Source organism: Lutjanus erythropterus, chromosome 6 (genome assembly GCF_056507025.1).
Source record: "Lutjanus erythropterus isolate fLutEry1 chromosome 6, fLutEry1.hap2, whole genome shotgun sequence".
Lineage (NCBI taxonomy): Eukaryota > Metazoa > Chordata > Actinopteri > Lutjaniformes > Lutjanidae > Lutjanus > Lutjanus erythropterus.
This window is the reverse complement of record NC_139322.1, coordinates 40,165,065-40,188,896: the sequence shown is the minus strand read 5'-3', so window position 1 is coordinate 40,188,896 and position 23,832 is coordinate 40,165,065. Positions and strand designations below refer to the sequence as shown.

At 39.6% G+C, this 23,832-nt stretch overlaps 1 protein-coding gene across 5 annotated transcripts in view; it reads right to left on the bottom strand.

Annotated features, from left to right (window-relative positions):
- flna (filamin A, alpha (actin binding protein 280)) overlaps positions 1 to 16,128 on the bottom strand; it is a 74,853-nt gene extending 58,725 nt beyond the window's left edge. For 3 of the 5 annotated variants that reach the window (XM_084721892.1, XM_084721896.1, XM_084721897.1), the window contains exons 1-2: positions 15,878 to 16,128; positions 2,094 to 2,562 (exon numbers count right to left, since the gene is read on the bottom strand). In XM_084721892.1, coding sequence (XP_084578018.1) covers positions 2,094 to 2,463 — 370 coding nt within the window. In that variant the 5' untranslated portion in view covers positions 2,464 to 2,562; positions 15,878 to 16,128. The remainder of the gene's footprint in view (positions 1 to 2,093; positions 2,563 to 15,877) is intronic. The other 2 variants (XM_084721894.1, XM_084721895.1) reach the window with 2 other exon arrangements.
- Positions 16,129 to 23,832: the final 7,704 nt, after the last annotated feature.

Below are 23,832 nucleotides of genomic sequence, written 5' to 3'. Positions count from 1 at the left end.
GTTCAGGTTCACCAAAGTCACACAATAACAAAAACTAACTGACAAGCAGCAACAGCAGTCGACCAGCAACTCACATGTTCTGCAAGGTAAAATGACTGATTTTGATGGAGTTTGGTTGATTTGGAGAAACAAATATTTGGCTTATATAATGGTGGTTCTGTCAGAAGAGCTACTGATTATTGATTAGTGCTTCATACAACCTCACATCAAAAAATCCAAACAATCCCTTTAATTCAGTTGCAGTCTGATGAACGACTGCTAAATCACCAGTGTTGCGAGCAGGCAGGCAGCTGCATGTAGGCAAAGCCCATTAAACCCAGTTTAATGTCACCAAGCGTGAGCCAAGTCCTGTCGAACGCTGTGGAGATCCAGCCCCAGCCCACTGCACGACATGAGCACAGACAATAGCCCTGTGTCTCTCTCTCTCTTTTCTTTCTCACTGTCTGAGTGTGAGTGTGTGTGTGTGTGTGTGTGTGTGTGTGTGTGTGTGTGTGTGTGTGCGTGTGTGTTCAGAATCAGCTCTATCCTACTAGGCCTGAATGACATCCCGGCTCACAGAGTTTGGCTCGGACCGGCCCAGCCCAGCTCAGGCGGCGGGGGAACACGGAAAGACTTGGGGCCCCTTCTGCACAGTCAGACCCCCTCCTCCCAAAACAAGCTGCCCCAGCCCCGACTCAGGACAGCCGGAGACAAAAGCACCAGGGAAACGCCTGCTGCTTTCTCGCTGAAAACACTCTTGGTAATGTTAGCAGTGCTGGTAACTTTCCTGCAGATTCCTTTTTAGACTTATTTAAACACCAGTTCACAGGACAAAAGGGTGGACTAAAGTTTGTTTTCACGACTTTTTAAGGTGGCTGATTATTTTCTCTACTGGGCAGAAACATGCTCAACTTTATTCCACACCCATGCACTATTCTCTTCATTATCACCAACTATTTCACATTGCAGTCTAATTTATTTGATGCTTAGCACTACTCAAGTTCATTTCATCAAGAAAAGCAAACCAGGAAAAGAGAACTGTTAGACCAACCTAAATAATGATTCAATTGTTAACACACAAATGAATTAAGTTCTTTCAAATCAAGTTAACAAGTTAGATGAACAAATGTACTTAATAATCTGACCAGTTTGAATTAATGCAACTTAAAATTAAGGCAAGTCAACTTTTCCAACTCAATTATTTGCTTTACCCAAAGGTAAAATCGTGCTCCGTAACAACGTATCAGTATGGTTAGAGGAAAAGTAGTTGTTGAAGTTACCTTAGTGTGTCATTACAGTTTGTTAACCATATTTAATATAATTGCATTAGCCTGGCTAAACATTAACTTGACTTAATGATAGCTGGTTTGGTTCAGCAAGTCAGATGAACACAGTTGCTTTAAGTCAGATATGCTTCATAATCTGATTGCTTTCAAGTTAACGGTTTGCATTATGCGACTTAAAGTTAAGTCAGCTTTAAAGTTTCCAACTTTCCAACTCAATTATAAGCTTTATCTAAAGTTTAAAATGCTGCTCCTTAAGAACGTAATGGTATGGTTTCAGGAAAAGTAGTTTTCTATAGTGACTTAGTGAGTTAGTGTCATTTTAGTTATTTAAATATAATCGCTAATCTTAGCATGGTTTAACATTAGCTGGTTTGGTTCAATGAATTTAAACAGGACCATTTTAATATATTAACTGATCACTAAAGATAATTTTTGTCTTGCAAAATTATTCTGAGTCACTTAGAGAAAATAGTGGCTGAACTGTAGGTGAAAAAAATCTGGAAAAGACCTGGACGTCCTGACGTCAGGCGTACAATACTAAGAGAAACCTAACTGACATGCTTTTACTGAAGTAACAACAGCAAGTTAAGGGAAGGGGATGTAATTTCAAGTTGGTATGTTTAAATAAAAAAGTAGACTGCCAACACTAAAGCAGCTCATTCAAAACTTCATTTAAATGAGTTCAACTACAACTGAAATACACTTTTTACAGTGCACAAACAAGTTAAAGGGAGCAGAGGCCACCTGGATGAAGGTGGAGATGAGTTGGAGACAATTAACCACCAGACTGGCACTCATTCATTACCCTCAGCAGTGCTTGTGACTCACCGATGGACACCAGCTTAATGTTCTCCTTGTCCAGGAACTCCAGAGCCACCGACACGTTCTCCAGCTGCATCTGGCGGAAGGTGGGCCTCTGGTTGTACTTTCTGAACATCTTCTTCTGGGACAGGACCTCCAGGAGCCCGATGAGCCGCAGCCCGTCGCTCAGGTCCGTCTGCAGGTTGCCGATCCTCTTGTTGACGCATTTCAGGTGCTCGTTACACCAGCGGGTGAACGTGTTCTGCTGGATCTTCTTCCACGGCGCGTCCTCGGCCAGGTCCTTCTCCGTGGCGGGCATTTCTGCGTCCTTGTCCGTGGAGAGAGCGTTGGGAGCGGGCGCGGCGCTCTGGTGGAGCCGGGGGTGTGAACCACTCATTTTTATGGTCTCGACTGGTTCGCTGGCTCTTTTCTGGGTGGAGTCTGCTCAACTCTGCGTGGCCGCTCCCTCTTTTCTCTCTCTCGCTTTGGAGCTGCTCTGTGTTTGAGGGGAAAGAAAAAGAAAGAAAGAAAGGAGTGAACATGAGAGACCGACTTATAGCCCGCAGATAGAGATTTTTGTAGAGAAAAGTAGGCGGTTATGAAGCAGAAAAGGGAGTCATTTTGGATCAAACTGCTGGCACGAGTGAGTGATGTGCTCGCACAGGGAGGCAGCTGCAGGGCAGTCACACACTTTTCCATGTCTACAACTCTTTATTTTAAGATTTAGGAAAGACAGACTCACATTTGAACCTAATCTTGAAAGATCTTAAAAGACGGCAGTGATAACTTTTAACACTACCTAAAGCTGTGGGATAAGCTGTAGGGGAGACTGGGGGCAATTGAAACAATTTAAAGAAACAGTTCACCCTCTGGTCCTGTTTATTCATCTAGGTACTTTTGATTTGAGTTGCAGATTTTTGGAGATATTAGTCATAGAGATGTCTTCTTTCTCTTCAATATAATGGGACTCAACGGCACTCAACTTGTGGTGCTCAAAGCACCAAAGAATACATTTGAAAAATTCAAAATCAGTGTCTCTTTCACAAAATCATGACTTGTTTACTCAAGACAATCCACACACCTTGTTGTAAGCAACTTCTACTATTCTTCTACTAAAAAGAAAGTAGTTCCCACCAAGGCTGCATAATTAATCTTTTTTTTTTCTGAAATCGCAGTGTGGCTTTCTGCAATTTTCAAATCGCAGACGACACAAGATTTGTTTAAAAAAATGTGTCAAAATATGTTTAAATGACTGTTGTGAGGCCGAGATGTTTTGTCCTACACATCACATTCTACAGACTTAAGAAAACATCTTGATTTGGTGCAGACTTCTGCAAAAGAAAAGAAAAACATGCCATAGTCATTTAAACATGTTTTTCAATCAAAATAAGAATACTGGTGTAAAAATTATCACTACCTCTAGTATCAGAAATCATATTGCAATTGCAACATCAGTCAAAATAATCACAATTACATATTTTTTTCAAAATCATTGCTGTTCAGTAAAACAGTATAAACAATCAAATAATTAAACAATTTATAATTAATAAGCACCAGAAGCAGCATCCCACAAAAAAGTGTTTCCCCCTCATCAATATTAAACAGTCAGTGAAGCTCATAAAAAATGAAGTGATTCACAAACCATTTGACTAATAATATCTCAGCTTTTTCAGTCATACAACTGTCAATACTCCCAACTCTTCTCTAGACAAGAATGCAAAAAACTATAGCCGACTTAGTTTCAATATTAAGCTTTGATTGGTAGTATTTAAAGCCCAGTCTGCAAGAAGTAATACATTGTATGATGTTTTTTTTTTGGCAAAATAACTCCAAATACCTTATTAAAATGGCTTACATATAGCTCTACACCTTGCCCTCATTTAGTATTCAAGGATAAATGAATATGCACATAGACCCCACCCTCACCACATCCCTACACCTCCCAAACTTCATCCCAACCCCTTTTAAAAGCTTCACTGGACTTCTTCTTCTCCTGTGGGCTAGGCATTATTATGTATAGCCCCACCCCTTGATTAACTGGATTGGCTCCTTAGTTTTATGATGTCATAAACCCAGCCTGACTGAATCTGTTTTTTGAGACTGTCTTTGCTCACTGCAGTTTCAAACAAGAAATGCTCAGACATGGTGTTAGCTGCTAATTTCGTTTCTAATGTGTCTTGTAACACATGGAAAACACAACATGGACATGTTGACAAGGTGAAAAACTTGATTTAACTTAAAGTTAAGACCACTTCTGATTCACAAAGATTGCAGATGAAAATCTATCTGACATGACCCTGGCTTACATTATGTTCACAAACAAGGTATCGTACGTATTAAGTTTTATTCACGTTATGTTTAGTCACGTCTGCAGACTCTGTGATGTATCCAATGCACCCCATGTTTTTTCAGACGTTATTAGCAACTATTGGCTAGTAGGAAATTCACCATTATTTTGAAAAAAACACTTTTATCTGGGTTTAACCATTGTTGGAAACATTTGAGATAATATTGGTCATTGCTCGGATAAAATCTAACTTTACAGACATTTAAAGTACAAATACAAAGTAATGGATATGGACTCAAAGGGACAGCTCACCCCAAAATAAATAAAAAAAGCATATTTTCTGTAAGCCTGTAGTGCTGTTTATCTAGATAGAATAGCTGTGAGTTGCAGAGTTTGGGAGATAACAGCTGTAGAGATATCTGCGGTCTCCCTTACTTTCTATTAGACGGAAAGTAATTCTGGGAGATTCTACTGCAGAAAGAAAGTATTTCCTACTTGAAACTGTTCACAATAAGGTCTTTGGATTACTTGGAGCGACCAGGTCATGTTTTCTGGAAAGAGACATTGCTTTTCAGTTTTTCAATTTTTATTTTATTTTTTTCATTTTGAACACCACAGGACGAGTGCCATCTGCAAAACTGTACAACTCACCAAATAAATCTAGATGATTAAATAGCACTACAAACCAGGGGGAAAAATGTATTTTTGATTTTAGTGTGAACTGTCCCTTTAAATTGTTACAATTGCCCCCAGTCTCCCCTATTTTTACCCCACAGCTTTAGGTAGTCTAAAATGAATGAATGAAGGGAAAAATCTGTATTTCTGAGCTTACTTTTTATGATTATCCTCAGTAGTAACAGTGTGTTTTAGGATTTTCTTGTGTAACATGATGAAGCTGCAGTGAGAGGACTGATTTGGGGACAGTCCTCTCCCTCCTCCTTCATGCCATCCTCTGTCACAGTCATGCTGTGGCTATAGGAGGACAAAGAAGTTGTTTTCTAAGCTGGAGAAACAGAGTGACACTGTGCCAGATGTACAGAGATGAAGGGCCCATGTTCAGGCTCCCTGTGAGGATATGAGCTCATCTATTGCTCATGTTCATGGGTCCCAGGCGGCAGTGAAATAAATATTTGAGATATCTGGAGGGATATGAGCGTCAGTGACTCCTCATAAGGTCATAAAGTTATGTTTGTTTGTGTCTGTTGATCTGAATGCACATTTGTTCAACTTTCCTTTTCTGTGCAGCTCTTTGGACAGTGTGTTTATTTTTACATATATTATTAGTATGAACCTAAATTCCTGCCTTCATCTGTGTGATAGTGTGACATCACTGTGTGTGCAGCTTTATCTTTAATGAGATTACAGAGCGAATCAGCCAGACACTGAGCGTCTAGACTCCTGCTTTACCCTCCTCCTCTGTTTGTCTTCACTGTACTGACCAAACAGCCCGCTGACATCATACACAAAGTATGCACTATATGATGCACTAATGACAGACTGAGGGTTTTATAGCAGCAGGCATGTTCTTAAAATGTAACAAGACTAATGGTGGGTAATGTTTTTTTTTTTTTTTTAATTTTCACTGAAAGCTCTTTGAGTGTAGTATCATCTGTGTTAAAAATACATCTCTCTGCACTGTAGAAGGCATGTAATGATTGGTTATTTGGGTTTGTCTTGTAATATTGAAAATATTATAATCCAGATGTCTTACACATGTTCCCACTGTCATACAACAGGAAGCCCCTAAGAAACATATTGTAATAAAATAATAAAAAGGTCACTCAGCCGATTTGAAATGATCCTGATGTTCAGTTTATTAGATAAAGGCTACACATCCTCATACCTAAACACCAGATAGGGTCAACTGTCAATTACGCCAAAACAACATATATTTTGAGTGGAGAATACCAGCAGCGACAGGCTTACCAGACCTTAACTACATCGATTTAAGTTGTAAAATGGTTAGGTTTAGGCACAAAAACTGTCAAGTGACAGAAGTGAAGTCACTTGAATGACGGAGGTGAAACTTTAAATAACTTACACCAAAAAAATCTAGACGGATAAATAGCACTACAGGCCAGGGGAAAAATATGCATCTTTGATTTTGGCATGAACTGTCCCTTCAAGGTGCTTTCAGACAGTGAGTGCTACTGCAGCTGCCACCTGGCAACGTCTGTGTTTTGTATTCAGCAGCACACAACTTCACCCACATGGCTCCAGATGATGTCACATCCTACCAGGCTGTACACAGGCTGCTTATAGCTTACCACCTGGTATAATCTCATCATGTGGATAAATAAAGCAGCTTAAAAATGAGAAACTGTTAGTAATACGACATGATAAATATAGTGTGTTTTGCTAACTAGTATTAGAAATGTTGTTTATTATCCCAGACTGCATAATCAGACTTTGAAGATGATGTTGCTGCAGTAACACTCTTTATTGTCGGGTGAAAAGTTCAAGCTACAGTAAAATATGCTAATGTAGCATTTCCCTTACTGTTGTTTCTGTTGTTGCCATGGTACCAGTGAATTGAAAAAAATAAAATAAAATAAACCATCAGAAACAGCCACAGCAACAAGCTGTGCATGTACACAAGAGCAGCAGCCACTTGCTCAACTTCATTGTTGGAAAGCACCTTTAAGTACAAGTTTAAGTTTCTGAAAATGTAGTAATGACTCATTTTTATTAAATTTGCAAATTTCATCAACACGCAAAAGTTCATGTCTTTCGATTCTTGCCGTGAGAAAGAGAACAGCAGTGGCTGAACTCTGGTGGCGTGGCAGTGGATACTTGTGTATCTCTTGCCATATGTCAGCAAATCTCAAATATTTTACAGAAAATCTGCATCATAAACTGAAGACACAGAGTTCAAAAGATGACAGCATTTAGGCTGCTGTAGTCTAATGACAGATGAATTGAGTTGCATATGGCAATATGGCTAAAAGTCGGGAAATTACGACCTATTCATAAGTCCTACAACTTTCTGAAAATGCAATATTGACTCTTTTTATTTAATTTGCAAATCTCTCACAAAAGTTCATGTCTTTTGATCCTTGCTGTAAGCAAGAGAGCAGTCAGGTGATACAGCAGTGGATACTTGTGTATCTCTTGCCAGACCACAGCAGGGTGAAATTTCAAATATTTGACAGAAAATCTATATTGTAAACAAGAAGCTTGGCGTTTGAAAGATTAGAGCATTTAGGCCCGTATGGTAGAATGACAGATGAACTGAGTTGCATATGGGAATTGTAGGCACTTTTGAAGCTTGACTCATACTAGAGATTAAAAGTCAGGATATCATGACCTATTCATAACTTTGAGAAAATGCAATAATAAATCACCTTCAGTTCATATTACCCATTTTATTAAATTTGTAAATCTCCACAATGCGCAGTTCATGTCTTTGATTCTTGCTGTGAGTAAGAGAACAGCAGTGGCTGTAAAGACAGAGGGAGAGATGTGACTCTGCAGCTTTTTGACTAAATAAGGAGCTCAGTGCCAGGAGCCACAGTGTGGCCAGGAGCCATCAGGAATGCTTTGCCTTTGTATGTGTGTGTGTTTGTGTGTTTGTGTGTGTCTGGTCAAGGGAGAATCTGAAGAATGCCCCTCACCCCCTTAACAGCCCTGGAGCCCCCAGCCTTAATAACACCCCAATAAAAAAAAAACATTAATGTAAGACCCACACAAACACACAGACGCACAATCTGAGAGCAGCATGCTCTTACATTAACAGGCCATTTAAAACAATAGAACAATAGGTTTAGATAGTTTTAAGCAACTCAGCTCTGGTCCCTGTAGGTGTGTAATTTGCTGAGGCCATAATTAAGATATAAAGCTGATGACGACAGTGGGCACTGACTGTGGCAGAGCAGGGCAGCAGAATCTGTTATTAAAGCACATGTGAGACACATAAGACACAGACTGCAAAAAGCTGGTCACACTGAGACAGACACGTTCTGACAGATCAGCTAAAGGTTCAACTCATACTTGACTTCAGAGGGCACAATAAAGTGTAGCCTGGAAGTGAGGGAGAGCCGAGAGAGCTGGTGAAATATTCACTGTGTAGCGGCCTATTGTTTCAATGGAATTTGCCAAATAAACAGGAGACAAAACACAGGGCGGGGACAGAGAGAGAGCTGACGGAGACACATTAAAATGTCTCAGGATCTTAAGATCAAACTCATGTCTCTGCCTGGTCATTTGGCTCCCTCTAGTGACTCTTTATGGTACTGTTTTTTTGTCCTCTTTTAATCCACATCCAAGTGGGTTAGCTGTTAAAGGGAAAGTTCACCCCAAAATCAAAAATACATACTTTCCCCCTGGCCTGTAGCACTATTTATCATTCATCTAGATTTTTTTAGGTGTGAGTTAAAGAATTTTGGAAACATCAGCTCTAGAGATGTCTCCTTTCTCTCCAGTTTAATGCAACTAAATGGCACTTGATGCTTGTAGTTTTTTTTGGTGCTTTGCAAAATTCAAAAACAGTGTCTCTTTCCAAAAATCATGACGCGGTTACTCAAAATAATCCACAGACTTTGTTGGAAACAGTTTAATGTAGGAACTACTTTATTTCTGTAGTAGAATCTAACTGAACTACTGCTTTTTCTACTAGAAAAAAGTAGTTTTTACATGAATCTGCTCACAACATGGTGTGTAAATTATCTTTAGTATCCCAGTTATGATTTTTGGAAAGAGATGCTGGTATTGAATTTTTATTTATTTATTTATTTATTTATTTTATTTTATTTTATTTTATTATTTTTTTTATTAAGCTTGATGCCATTTAGTTTGGTTATACTGGAGAGAAGGCAGACATCTCTATGGCCAATATCACCAAAAACCTAGATGGATAGAACTATAGGCCACAGAAAAAAGTATTTTTGATTGAACTGTCCCTTTGAGACACATACCATAGCCCCTACATTTACATTCCAGAGTTAAAGGAAGTGCAACACTTTAATTGACAGCTGTAGTTACTTAGATTTTACATGTAAAACATACTAGATACCTATAAAATATGATGCTTATCATGGTGCTTTGCTATTAAACTAACCAGAAGTTCATAAAATGGGACACATAGACAAAATTAAACATTAAAGGGATAGTTTGGATTTTTTTTAAGTGGGGTTGTATGAGGTACTTATCCATAGTCAGTGTATTACTTGCAGTAGATGGCAGCCGATGTGCCCCCAGTTTGGAGAACCAGCAGGAGTACTGGTATAGGAAACTGAGCAATGTAATGATGTGGACAGGGTCAGCAGCAAAATGTATTTTAGACAACTAAAAAAAATCTATATCAGCATAAGTGTGTGCTATATTTAGAATATTTCCTCAGCTCTACCCTGCTGCCAGACAGACTTTTCAGACAGGAAACCACCATTATATAAACAAAATATCGTTCTCTCTGAACCAACCAAACTCCATAGGCAAAATCAGTCATTTTACCTTGCAGAACACAGGAGTTGCTGGTCTACTGCTGCCTAAAACTGCTAGTTTGCTTGTATTTTTGTGTGACAGTAATTGACCAAAATCATATAATAACACAAAGTAACAAAAACTAACAAACAGGCAGCAGTGGTAGACCCGCAACTCCTGTGTTCTGCAAGGGAAAAATTACTGATTTCACCTGCAGGGTTTGGTTGGTTGCCATTATTTAAGCCAAATATCAGTCTCTTCAAAGCAACCACACTCCTTTGGCAAAAATAGTATTTTTAACTTGCAGAACATGGGAGTTGCTGGTCTGCCACTTTGGAGAGAGCAATAAGGCCGTCTGACAGTGAGGTAAAGCAGAGAAAATATTCTTAATATAGTGCACAATGAAATAGATTTTTTTAGGTACATTTTGCTGCTGAGTCTGTCCACAGCAGCACATTGTTTAGCTTCCTACTCCTGCTGCCTCTCTGGGGGACGTGCTGACCGCTATCTACTGTAGGTAATACAGTTACTATTGATAAGTACTTCATACAACCACACAAATTTGATGAAAATAGTTGAGAACCTCAGGTATCCAACAGGTATGTATGGGATCAAAAGGTCACCAAGTAAGACCATGAACATGAACGTGAACAGATCATGAAAGGACTGAAAAAAAAAAAATGTTGAAAAAAAAAATTATAAACTAAGCCAGTATTGAGAGAAGACCCCAGTGTTATTAAGGTCTTGGGAGAGTGAGCCAAATCCAGTGGTGAGCTGAGTAATAAATCCAAATCCTTTTAGATATCACGTCAGGCCTTTAGCCAAAGCGCACAATGAGTGCAACAGCAGCATAAGCTTAATTTCCTGGATCAACAGAACCACAAGAAACCCAAAGGGTGGAGAGCAAAGATAAGGGCACAAGTGTTCCTTCAATGTTTCTGTGTCAGGTACAGCCTAACAAACAAAAGCTTACACAGTGTGATACTATGTGGTGATTATATTATGCATCAGATAAACTGCTTAATATTCAACTGTGCAGTTACATCACATCACAATCAGCTTCTACAACAGCCAAGTCTCGTATGATGATAGGTAATAAAGCAATTAAAATTTTGGACAAAATACCAATATGATCACATCATTGCCATGTTCTTTAGAAATTAAATATATCATGTTTGGATCATTTTTAAAAAATTTGCTCTGAAAATATAACTGCTGCTACAACGGTGTAGAATTAAGTTTCAGGACATGTCCCTACTAATACCTACCAACAACTGAATTGTCCCTAGCAACCATTTTCATCAATTATAGACACAAAACAAGTTTTGAAAGTAAAATATCTGTATTAATATGACTTATTAGATCATGCAATCACTAAATATTTTATGGAAAGTACATCACTATCCCTGCCCCGACCCTGTTACCAACTTAGTGACTTTATTTCTTAAGAGCAGCTAGTGACAAATCTCATCAGTTAGTCTGACCATCAGGGGTAAAGGGAGATATGCACTCCCATGTATGCTGCTCAGAGTAATCTCAGTCAGCAGCTCCTCTGGCAGCACAGCATCTCTCAATGTCCTCTCACAACATGAGTTAATATGGTTATGGAACGCTCTGTGTCTGCGTCACTTTGAAACTTCACAACAACACAGTTCATATAGTTTTTCTTTTTTTTTTAGGAAAGATCAGTCAGGTAGTCATGAATAATCTGGTGCCTATTGTTTTATGATGCTTTACTGTATTGTAATTTGTGTATTTTATTGTTCTGTCTGTATTTCCTTTTGGAGAGTTTTGTGTTCTTCGACTGATTATATAACAAAGATTAATATTATCTGAGATTAGTTCTGAACAGAGTTTAGCAAAACTAGCTTTTAAATGAGTAAAATCAGATTTAAATGTAAGCAGAGCTCTGTTGCACAATTGAAACTAATCTTCATTTAGGCAAGCCAAGTTCTACTGGGTTGAGTCGGCCCCTCAACTTTCTTTGAGAAATGTGATTATTTTGCTCAGTCCATCTCATAAAGACACATCTTAAAAGTTAAACCTCCTCAAGTGTAAGTTTAAACTTAATACTGGATCAAAGTTTAAAGTTTTGGTGCAACAGAACTAAAGAGAGGTTTAAATTAAATCTGTCTCTTTTTTTAATCTAGTTTTAAAGTTTGGTGCAACATTATTTAAAGTTAAACTATTAATTGGGTGTAAAAAGTCATCCTAGTTGGTGCAGCTCACTTTAATATATTTATTGTGGAGTCTTTTTGAGTTTTATGTATTTTAAAGATTAAGCTAGGGACGGGGAATGCAAATTAGTGTATACTATAAATACTGTGGTGTGTGGCATTGGTTTATGCTACTGTTGATACTTGTCCCTGCACAATTGGACATTAAATAAATAAATAGTTCATTGTTGAGATGAATGTGGGTTCTCCTCCCAGTGACACTGCTATTATTACAGTACCAGCCTGCGATGCCAACAGCTTCACTTCATCACCGGCCGCGCCCAATCAGCTCACAGCCCGAGCGTGGCAGAAGTCAGCAGAGGAAGTTTGATGAGCGTTGCACGCAGAGCTGCTAACCGCTTTACACATACACACAGAGCAGTGTGGAGGGACAATGAGTCAGATGCACAGATTACAGCAAGTTATGGCTTTCCCCTTCGCTTCCTGCAGACAGTGTGTGTGCGTCTGCGTGTGTTTGGTGCCACTTGCAGAGTGAAAGTAGACTAAGAAGTGTCAAATAAGGACAGGTTTGGTCTACATGTTTACATCTTGGTGCCAGCAGCCTCTTCCTTTCCTCTTTGTGGTTCCCACCATCGCTTTATCACCAAGGTGTTATGAAACCAAGAAGCTGCAATAAGTCAGTAAAACCCCTCTCAAGGTTTTGGCTGGGCCCACAGTCGGTAAACAATCCAAAGCCTGCAATCTGAAAACACACATTTTTCTACGCTGTGTTTTAGATGAAGGGGTGTACAGGAATGTTATGACATCAGGATGAAATCACCTGCCAGAAACAGTTGGAAGCAACTGGTTACATTCACTGTGAGGATAAAAGAGGCACATTCCAGTCAGCCAGCCTCATCATCAAAGAAATGTACAAGAGAGGAGAAACATTTACGGGACAGATGATGAGGTATGAGGTGTTAGATATCACTGGTGGACTCAGAGGGAGGGCAGCATGGGTGATTTAATCCATGTTTTAAAAAAAACACCACACAAGTGCCCTCTGTGTTGGTAGATAAAACTTGATAAAATGCCCTCTAGAGTGCCCTTCAACAGACAAAACGTGATCAAGCTCCCTCTTAAGTGCACCGCAGTGGACAAAACTCGATAAAGTGCCCTCTAACCTTCCTTCTAATAAACAAAACTTGATAAAGTGCCCTCTAAAGTGCTCTTCCAGTGTACAAAACGTGATGCCCTGCCCCTCAGACAGCCTCAGTCCACCACTCTCAGATATGATAATTGAGACTGTTTTACTGGGGACACCCCTGTTATAACCATGTTCATGACATCACAGATCTTAGATTAACCTGAGACAATGCTTGTTGCAGCCACATGAACACTATATCAGCAGTACAACCCCTCACACCACAGATGACTCTTGACGATGCACCATATGGATAAAACAATACAATGTAAATTTTTGTAGAACATTATTAGGTAAAAACATGTGTACTTACATGTGTATTTATGATTTATTTTGCATGTTTCTCTATTTGTACTTGATTCTGTCTTTGTGCTTTTGTGTTTTACACCTGAATTTCCCCTCGAGTCTACAAATACAGGATTATCTTATCTTATAAACATTAAAAACTGTATTTGAACATATTTTTCCAAATATATTTTCTGTTCCTTGTCTTAATTATCAGGTTTCTCTCTGTGGGACCTCTGGAATCTGTTGCTTTGGTGGTGAAACAGAAATGGACCCTGAATGTCACATTTTCTGCACTCTGCCTGACAAGAAATACAGTATAATTGTATTTTCACAAATTTTATCTCCTCCCCTTATGTTTACACCCTAGTCCACTATCAGTAGTGTTTGTGCTGTCATAAATAGCAATTACAGATCATTCTTAGTGTTAGAAATATCGTGGTCGATAAGGACAGAAAATGTGTGGCCTCTGTGTGTGTGGGACAACTGTAGGGCTGGATATTGTTTATTTATTTATTTATTTAAATACCACTAACAGTACACTTAAAGTGATACTGATACCAACTGAGTACTTCATTCAATATCTTTTTTCAAATGTTCTTCTTTATAAAGAATGCTCACACTGCTTAGCTGTGACCAAAACCATAAGTACAGTCCTTTTTACTCTGGATTTGGGTACCAAAGGATTGAAAGCAGGTATTGTTTGACAGGAGCTATTTTGACATTATAATACACCTCCGTCCATCACTGAGCATGATGTCCAAGGTCACTTTTGGGGGCATGAGATAGATTTACATTCATTTCCAGGAGACCGACCCTAACCCATCCCCATATCCACCAGCCTACTTGTCTAATCCTACCTGTTACCCTAACCTTAACCACTGACCCACAGCTCAACATTTTTCCAACTGAAGCGGAGCCATGGCATTTGTCCCCACTCGCATCAGTTGTCCCCAGTTAAACTGTCTTTAGTCTGAAATGTGCCCCCTAAAGTAACCTAAGTCATATATATACATACATATATATATATATATACATTCAAACATTAATTACATCCTTTGAGATTTAAATAAGTTAGCTTAATTTAAAGGTGTTAAATGAATTCGGGTACTGCTCTCAGACCTCAAAAAAGCAGCATTACACACACATCGGCTTCATATTTTAGAATTCAACACAAACATGTCATCTACAGGGGCGGTTCTAGGGGGACCAACCGGGGGAGGTGCCCTGTAACACAGAGGGTGGATCAGCCCTTTCCCCTCCAAGAGTTTACAATAACAATAAAATGATCACTTTTCTCTGCAATGATAAGGTGCTGACACCATGTTACAGAAACAAATACCAATCAAGTTTATGTACATATATACATATATATATATATATATATATATATATATATATATATATATATATATATATATATAAAATGTCCCAAATTTTATATTTATATCTCATGTTTAGCAGAAATTGTGTTTGGTATTTGTTTTATTAACAAGGTATCAGTGCCATATCACTATAAGAAAGTGTAGGTTTATTATTATTACAGACTCTTAGAAGGTGGGGGAACACACAGGGATCAAACCTCAGTGTTGCAGGGCCACCTGCCTCACTTAACTGAGAATCATCACGTTTTTAAGTTTTCATCAGTATCAAAGTAATTACACACATACATACATTGCAAACAGCAGATGCTCATAGTTTGCTACTTGTAATGGTCCTTATTTGCTAAAATATTAACACATATTGACATTTTTTGTTGTTTCTTGTGCGCTGTTACTCCCATGAACATGGCCCAGGTGTCCCGCCCTCTCGCGGTGTGAGACCCGCTCCCGGCGGCGGAGGGCGCAAGTGGCCGCCGCTCGGCCCCCCGGTACAGATCTCCAGTGTACTGTCCGTGGATTACCTTATTTGGTGCGGAGCCCCTAATTGTAACACCGGCGGGATGCTGCAGTTGCGGCGCACGCGGAGCAGAGCGTGCTCGTGCGCTATAGCCCGTAAACAAAGTTTAAGTCAAGGTGTGAAGTGAGATGGATGGATGAGCTCCAGAGATATACATCCCACACGTTTACATCATCTGTCACACTATAGCTTATATGCACGTAAATGCGTGTGACGGCACCAAACCCTTAATGAGACAGTAAATTAAAGTATTAAAGTTATTAAAGTTAGTTAAAGTTTCAGAGACTTTGTGACCGTAGCAGCACCCCACCCGTTGGGAGCGACGGACTCTCCCCGCACCGCGGGTGCCTGCAGCCCGCTCCCTCACTCCGGTCCCAACAGCTCACGGAGCGGTCACACATCTGCATACATGACAGAAAACTTCACGACACCTACTCACTGAATCAACCTGGTCCCCCCAAAACAACACGACTCAACTCAAACTAAGATTTCAGCTGAGAAAAATCATCCCGCAGCATCACACCCACTCCCAGCAACGCGTCTACAGAGGGACAAAACTTACGTGTGTTGTCCTGCGGTCTTCTAAGTGTCCGCTGTCTCTCCGCTCAGTGCGCGCGTTGGCTGTGGTGTGTGCTGCACCGAGGTCCCGGACCTCCCTCCCCACGCGCAGTCCCGGTGGGGGGATGTGGGTGTACTGGTGTCGTAAAGGAAAAGAAAGAGATCCGCTCTTTTGCTCTTTTCTACCTCTGTCTCTCTGTCCTGTCTCTCTCTCTCTTGTCTCTGTCTGTCCAGCACCGTGAGAGCCTTAATTGGTAAACGGGTACAGCATAAGAGGTGCTGGGGGGTGTTACTCTCTCTCTCTCTCTCTCTCTCTCGCTCTCTCTCTCTCTCTCTCTCCCTCTCTCTCTCTATCCTGTGTCTCTCTTTTCTTTTCTTTTTTACACGGGTGACGTCATGACCGCGCCTTCGGGATTTTAAAGGTATGACGTGACCGGCCCGTGCAGTGCCGCTATCTCTCCCGTCCTCCTTTTATTTTACCCTGGGGGAGTGTGTGGATAGATCCTTATCTCCGGTCTCCCCGTGCGTCTTTTTGCGCGTGTGTGTGTGACAGAGAGCTATTGAGAGAGGGATGTACTGTGGGTCCCCATGTCTCTCTGCACCCTCTGTCCTCTCTTTCCTGTTATCTGTTATTGTTCGGACAGACTATAGTGGACATGTTTCTCTGTCAAACCCTGTTCTGACTCAACACAGGGGTGGGAGGGGCGTGTGTGTGTGTGTGTGTGTGTGTGTGTGTGTGTGTGTGTGTGTGTGTGTGTGTGTGTGTGTGTGTGTGTTTGAGTGCTCTCCAGCTGAGCATTGGCTCAGGAAACAAGAATGTTCGGCCTTTGCTGTGCCCTCTACTTACAGTTCATCAGTCTGGAGGGAGGGAGAGGAGGAGAAGAGGGGAGGCGTGGGGGAGGTGCAGGAGTGGTTGTGGAGGTTACAGTGAGAGTGGATGAGAATAAAGAGATTACAGATTGAAGATATCTGACAAAACACAGCCAAAGTGCCCTCTTTGATGCCCCTATGGCAGATAAAACAGGACAAAGTGCCCTGTAGGGTGACCCATCGTCCAAGACAGCATGAAAAAGTTTCCTGCTGGGTGCCCCTCTAGTGGAGAAATTATGATCAAGTTCTCTCAAAAGTGCCCTTCCAGTGGGGTAAATGTGATCAAGCAACATATTGGGTGCCCTTCCAGTGAATAAAATGTAGTAAAGTGTCCTCTAGGATGCCTTTCCAGTGGAGATGTCACAGTGATGTACCCTTCAGAATGCCCTTCCAGTGGAGAAAACATGATGAGGTTCTCTCTAAGGTGGCTGTCTAGTGGGTAATAGTCATCAAGTGCCCTTTAGGGTGCCCATCCAGTTGATAAAACATGATCAAGTGGCTTTTAAGGTGGCCTCCCAGTGGAGAAAATGTGATCAAGTTCCCTCTAGGACCTCTGTCAGTTAATAAAATGTCTTCAAGGGCCTTTTAGGTTGACCTTTCAGTGGATAAAACATGATCATTTGCCTTTTAAGGTCCTCTTCCAGTGGATACAACTTGATGAGGTTCCCTTTAAGGTGCCTGTCTAGTCTCCAAGTGCCCTTTAAGGTACCCATCTAGTGGATAAAACCTGATCAAGTGCCTTTTGCAGTGGAGAAAATGTTTTGTTCTCTCTAGTGTGCTCTTCTGGTGGAGAAAACATGATCAAGTGCCCTTTAGGATGTTGTCCAGTGGATAAAACGTGATAAGGTTCCCTTTAAGGTGCTCATCTATTGGATAATAGTCATCAAGTGCCCTTTAGGGTGCCCTTTTGGTGAATAAAATGTGATCAGTTGCCTTTTAAGGTGAGCCTTTCAGTGAAGAAACCATGATCCAGTGCCTTATACGCTGGCCTACGTGCTAGAAAATTAGTTGGCCTTTAAATGCTTCTAAATGCCTCTAAATGGTTAAATAGCAGTATGTTGTCACGCGGGTTGAAACCACCCAGCATGCACCGCTGAATTCACAGCCTCCCACCTCCGAGATATCCTGATTGGCCACTTCAAATCTAGGATCTGAGAAATTAGCAGAGCTCATCTTTTCAATGTAGGGTTACTGAGGCTGCTTTAATATCAGTTTGAATAGAATGTATTTTTGAATTTTCAAGTGACGTGGATACTTTTTGATCATTTGCTGTCATGCAACACTCCTGGAAGGAATTTCTTTGTCATGTTCTTGAAAATGTAACGCACAAATACGTATATTTCTGGCTGCAGACAGATGGAGCAGACAGAAGACAGAAAGAGATGAATAGATGGAAGAGTGGAGGAGGCAGACAGAGACATGAGATGAAGAAAGGAGAGAAAGACAGTGAGAAGGCTTAACAGAGAGGAAGGAGGAAGAAGAGGAGGTGGATGAGAGGGGGAGGGAAAGAGGCGATGGATCAAAAAAACACCATAAAACATGTGCTTATCAACTTGTCCCTTTTACCCCCATTCATTTTTCTACAAAGAGGCGAGCCATGAACTTCTATCTGTGTGTGTGAGTGTGGATGTGTGTGTATTAATAAGAGCCAGATGTTTGCCGTTGCGGTTGTGAGTTTGTCCAGTTGGTCAGTGACATCATCTGTATGCAGCTTGTTGATGTTACATCACCAGAGGCTGTTGGGGTAAACACACACACACACACACACACACACACACACACACACACACACACACACACACACACACACACACACACACTTATATAGACTTTCATTCAGTTTCTGGAGACTTACTCCAACCCAACCCTAACCACTGACCAAAAGTCAGCCTTTTCCCAATCAGGGACACTGTTTTTGTCCCCAACTGCACAAGGTGTCCTCAATTAACAGGTCTTTAGCCTGAAATGTGTTCCTGAAGGTAGCCTGAGTCAGAGCACACTCACACATGTTTTTATGTAGTTGAGCGGAAGACAGATAAAGACGAACAAATAAACACTGTAATGTTGTGACAGATTCCATGCACACCACCGTTCTCTGCTGCAGACACACATCGTTGTTATATGGATGACACTCAGATCTGCATCCCAACTTTCACCACAAATTATCTCTCCAATCAGAAACGAACTGTTGGGTGTCACAACATTTTCTCCAGCTACATGAAAATGAATGAGAAATAACTGTATTTGATCCAGTCCCTCTCTGCAAATATCAAACCTGCAGCAGCCAGAGACCTGGGTGACAACTGTCCTCTGACAATAAAGTCAAAAATATTGTCCAGTCAAGTTTTCCTCTATCTGAAGAGTATCTCTTGAATGAAGTCACTGAAAGCTTCTTAATGTCACAGACACAGACTTTGTGGTTGTTTTGCTTCTTCTTGTGGCCAGTTTATATCTCTGTGTCTCTTTGTGGTTATGCATCTTTCTGTAGTTTTGTTGTCTTTGTGGTAATTTTCATAGTCATTTTGTGTCTCTTTGTAGTTGCTCTGTGTCTCTGTGTTAATTTTCTGTGGGTTATGCATCTCTGTAGTTTGTCTCTTTGTGCTTCTTTTTCTCCTTTTTGTAGCTGTTTTGCATGTCTGTCTGGTTGTTTTGCATCTCTTTGTAGTTGTTTGCATCTCTTTATGGTTGTTTTGCAACTTTTTGTGGCTGTTTTGTAATCTTTTTATGGTTATTTTGCATCTCTTTATAGTTGTTTTGTATCTTTTTATGGTTATTTTGCATCTCTTTGTAGTTGTTTTGTGGCTCTTTCTGGTTGTTTTACATCTCTAGGTTATTTGGCATTTCTTTGGACCAAACAACACCCAAATTTAACCATCTAATTTCAGGCTAATCATACTTGACCAAATCACATGGATTTAAAATTGGGCTAAATTTGGACCAAATTGGATGGACTAATTTTCATTATCTACTTTTAGGCTGAATAAAAGCTGAGACAGGCGTCCAGATTTAGTCCAAAAGACAATGTTGAAACAACGATGGTTGCATGGTAGGAACCATTTATGAAGTGTTTGTTCTTCTATATATCTGTAACTCCCAACAACATGTCTGGGTTGCTATCAGTGGAATTTATGCCTGCTACATTTCATATGATTTATTTAGCAACGACTAATGACCATCTGAGTGCAAAGCAAAAATCCAGTGTGGCCTCATGATATTTCCTATGTTTATTATTTGAGAAAGATGCATAAATTCTGCATTAATCAGCATACAAGAATGTGCAGTCTTATGAGATACTGATTATACAAAGGATATGGGTCCTCCATTTTTGGGCAAAAAAAGACAGAGACTGACAGAGACTTTGAAATGGGACAGTCCAGTCGGCCCAAATTCATGTGCAGTGATCCCAACAGGCAAGGACACAGACTGGACATGTGTGCCTGTGAAGTCCTGCACTTGAAATTTTACTTAAAGCTGCTACAAGAAAGATCCCCAGTGTTTCCATCATGACCACAAAAATAAAATGATCTCAATAAAAACCTCCTCCTGCTTCTTTTTTCGCTGACTCTAACTGGTATATGTATGACTCACCGTAACTCTGAATGGGAAAAAGTAAACACAGGCTCGTTTTAACTAACTTCACAGAGAATCCAACCCGGTGGCAGGAATCAAGACGAGCTATACAAAAATATCCAGTCTCCTCACTAATGCTTATGTAGGCCATGTAGAAGCATGAGTATTAAACCGAGTCTGTTTCATGACCAGTTGAAAACTCAGTGTAGTGGCTTTAAGGCAAAGTAAACAGGTATTAAATGTGTCAAAAGACTTCAAAATCTAAAACTAACTAAATTAAAATATATGTATGCAGATTTCTGCCAACTCTCAGATTTTTACAAAAACATGATTTAATCAGGCATAAAAAAGGGTTAGCTATGCCTTCAAGACCCCTGTCTCACTTCCTGGTTTAGAAAAAGGCAGGGATACTGCTCAAACACTGGTAAACTTTATATTGTTAGACAAATTCATTCAATAATATTTAAATAGCAGACGTGTCTCAACCATAACATGTCAACTCTGTAAATCAAAGCTAAATAAGAATTCATTAAAAATGTGTATTTTGATTAATATTAAGAGACCTCTGAGACACTTTAACAAATTCTGCTGTGAAATGAAGAAATGGAACATTTTATGAACTCTGTAAAACATCAACCTGACAGAGCTGATGTCTATTTTTAATTTAAAAAATAATCACCAGGACAAGGTTTAATAGCCAAGAGTTTGATCTTTTAAAAAACATTTTCCAGAATAATTGAGGAGTAGAAATCAAACCCCCTAAAAATATGATTTTGGAAGTACTGATTTCTCAGGAGGTACTGATTAGAGATTGGTTATGTTCCACGTAGGACCTAATTCACAGTTAATCAGAAAAGATTCATCAAGAAAGTCATCAGCACTGATCTGATTGACATGTCTTGATCCTGATCATTACATATCAGTTCATCAACATACAACAGCCTGCCCTCGTGTAATTTATCATTCATCTACTCCCGTCTCTAAATACTAAGAAATATGACCATCGTCACTGTTTTCATACTGTGTGAAAAGCAAGCACGAGATCTCACAGCCGATCTGACTGAAGCGTGATGAAAGTAAAGGTAAAGGGCTCTTGTGGTGGAGACTGAAAGCTGATACTCGAGAGCTGAACATGTGCTGATGAGAAACTGCACACAATGAAAGTATGTGAATCAATTCTGGAGAACTAATGTGTGTTAACTGATTTTGATGAAAACTGGTTTCAAGTTGTACTGCAAAGACTAGAAGGTGCGTTGTTTCTCTGATGTGGGTTATTCAGCACAAGAGAACTATTATCCCATCATTGTTGGTAAGAAAACTGACATGGAGTAAGCTGTGCAGCTGGTTGTTAAGACTATTTTAAACCCCCTACAAGAATCTCCATGAAACAATAATCAAATACTCATTGGAAATATATTAAATATGTGACTAAATGAGAAACATCTTTATTCCCAGCAAGTTTCCAATTTTTTAATTAAAACCGTAATGCTATTACTGGGTACAGACAGGAAAAACTGGGCAACAATGACAATATTTCAGACAATGGATCTTTTACTGATAATGAAATACGGTCAGGAAAATTCATTAAAAATGTTGGAAATAGCCCCCCACATTAAAGACTATTACTGATAACAAAGAACACAGTATGTCCTGTTATATAACAGAATAACTGATACAGACGCCTGTTCCAAAAAAGTTTTCAATGGGAGACAAGTTTAGTACCTGAACTCTTTTACTACGAAGACATGCTGTTGGAGCACGTGCACAATGTGTCTCCGGATCGTCTTGCTGAAATAAGCAGGGACGTCTCTGAAAAAGACGTTGTCTGGATGGCAGCATATGTTGCTCAAAAACCTCTATGTGCCTTTGTTTCTGGATGTTGTTGATATTTGTCTTCCTCTTTGCATGGTAGAGTCTTAACTTTCATTTGTAGATGCAGAGACAAACTGTGTTTACTGACAACAGTTTTCCAAAGTGTTCCTGAGCCCATGTAGTATCCTTTATACAATGATGTGGGTTTTTAATGCAGTTTTTAATACAGTGCTGCCTGAGGGGTCAAAGGTCACAGACATTTCAGTCTTGTCACTTACATGCAGAGATTTCTCTGAATCTTTTAATGATATTACGGATTGTAGATGGTGAAATCTATAAATTCCATTGTTCTTAAACTGTTGGACTATCTACAGTTTTCCAAAAAGTAGTGAACCTGACCCCATTCATGACTGTGAACAAGCCTTTTGAGGATGCTCCTTTAATACCCAATCATCACACTGTCACCTGTTACCAACTCACCTGTTTACCTGGGGAACAGGTGTTTTTTGAGCACTCCACCACTTTCACAGTCTTTTTATTGTTTTGGAACATGTTGCAGGCAAGGAAATCCTAATGAGTGTATATTTACAAAAAACAGTAAAGTTTAGTGAGTTGAACATTAAATATCTTGTCTTTGTATGGTTTTGGACCAAATACTGGTAAAAAAGAGAAGGATTTTTAAATCACTGCATTCCTTTTTTTATTTGTTTTACACAGTGTCCACACTTTTTTGGGTTTGTACCAGTGGAGTCCTGATGGAAATATTAAGTGAATGGTATGTGGATTCTATATATAGTTTGGACTCCACTCAAAGAGTTGTTATTTCTGAAGTGTAATCAAGCAGCCTGAGTCAATGCAAAACTGTCTATCTAGGGTTCAACAAATGTACTTAAGGACACAGGCTTCTCCTCCTTGAAATGATGAAGAGTCATCAGCCACAGCCACAGCCACACAGCTGGCTGCTGGCAAGAGGGTCACACAATCTTCATGAAACCAGATGGATTATTATGAGTTCACATGGGCCATGTAGCTATCTGTCATTTAGAGATGAAGTTAATAATCTAATATAATCAATGAACTTATGTGAAGTGTATGGATGTTTGTGTTTGATAAGCCCCCTATTAAGTTAAATGGTCTTCAGAGGTGAGAAGTAACTAATTACAAATACTTAGTTCCTGTACTGAAATAGATTTTTTAGGTATATGTACTTTAATTGAGTATTTATTTTTCTAGTTTCATGTTTTAACAGAAATATCTTTACTTTCTATACTTCTCACATTATCAAAACAGACATGTTACTTTAGTTTTAATGCATTTGTAATTATTGATTATTTGTTTTTTGCATCATCATCATAAAATCATCATTAAAAAACTTATTTCAATGTAGGACAATAACACCGAGAAAAGATTTCTTGGTGGTTCCATCAGTGCATATCCTGCAGGACAGGTGTAACAAGACTTAAACGTCATAAAATACCACAGAAAAAGGAGAGGTCCAGTTAGCGTTGCACAGAAACAGTCAGGACAACTGTCCTTCAGAGGGACACTTTTTACTTTTATACTTTGAGTACATTTCAGAGGCTGTACTTTTTCACTTTTACTTGAGTGAAAAAGTTGAATCAACACTTCTACTTTTACCAGAATCTTTTATCGGTTGGTAGCCAGTGAAGAACATGTGCACTTTTGCCACTTCTGATTCTTTTTAAT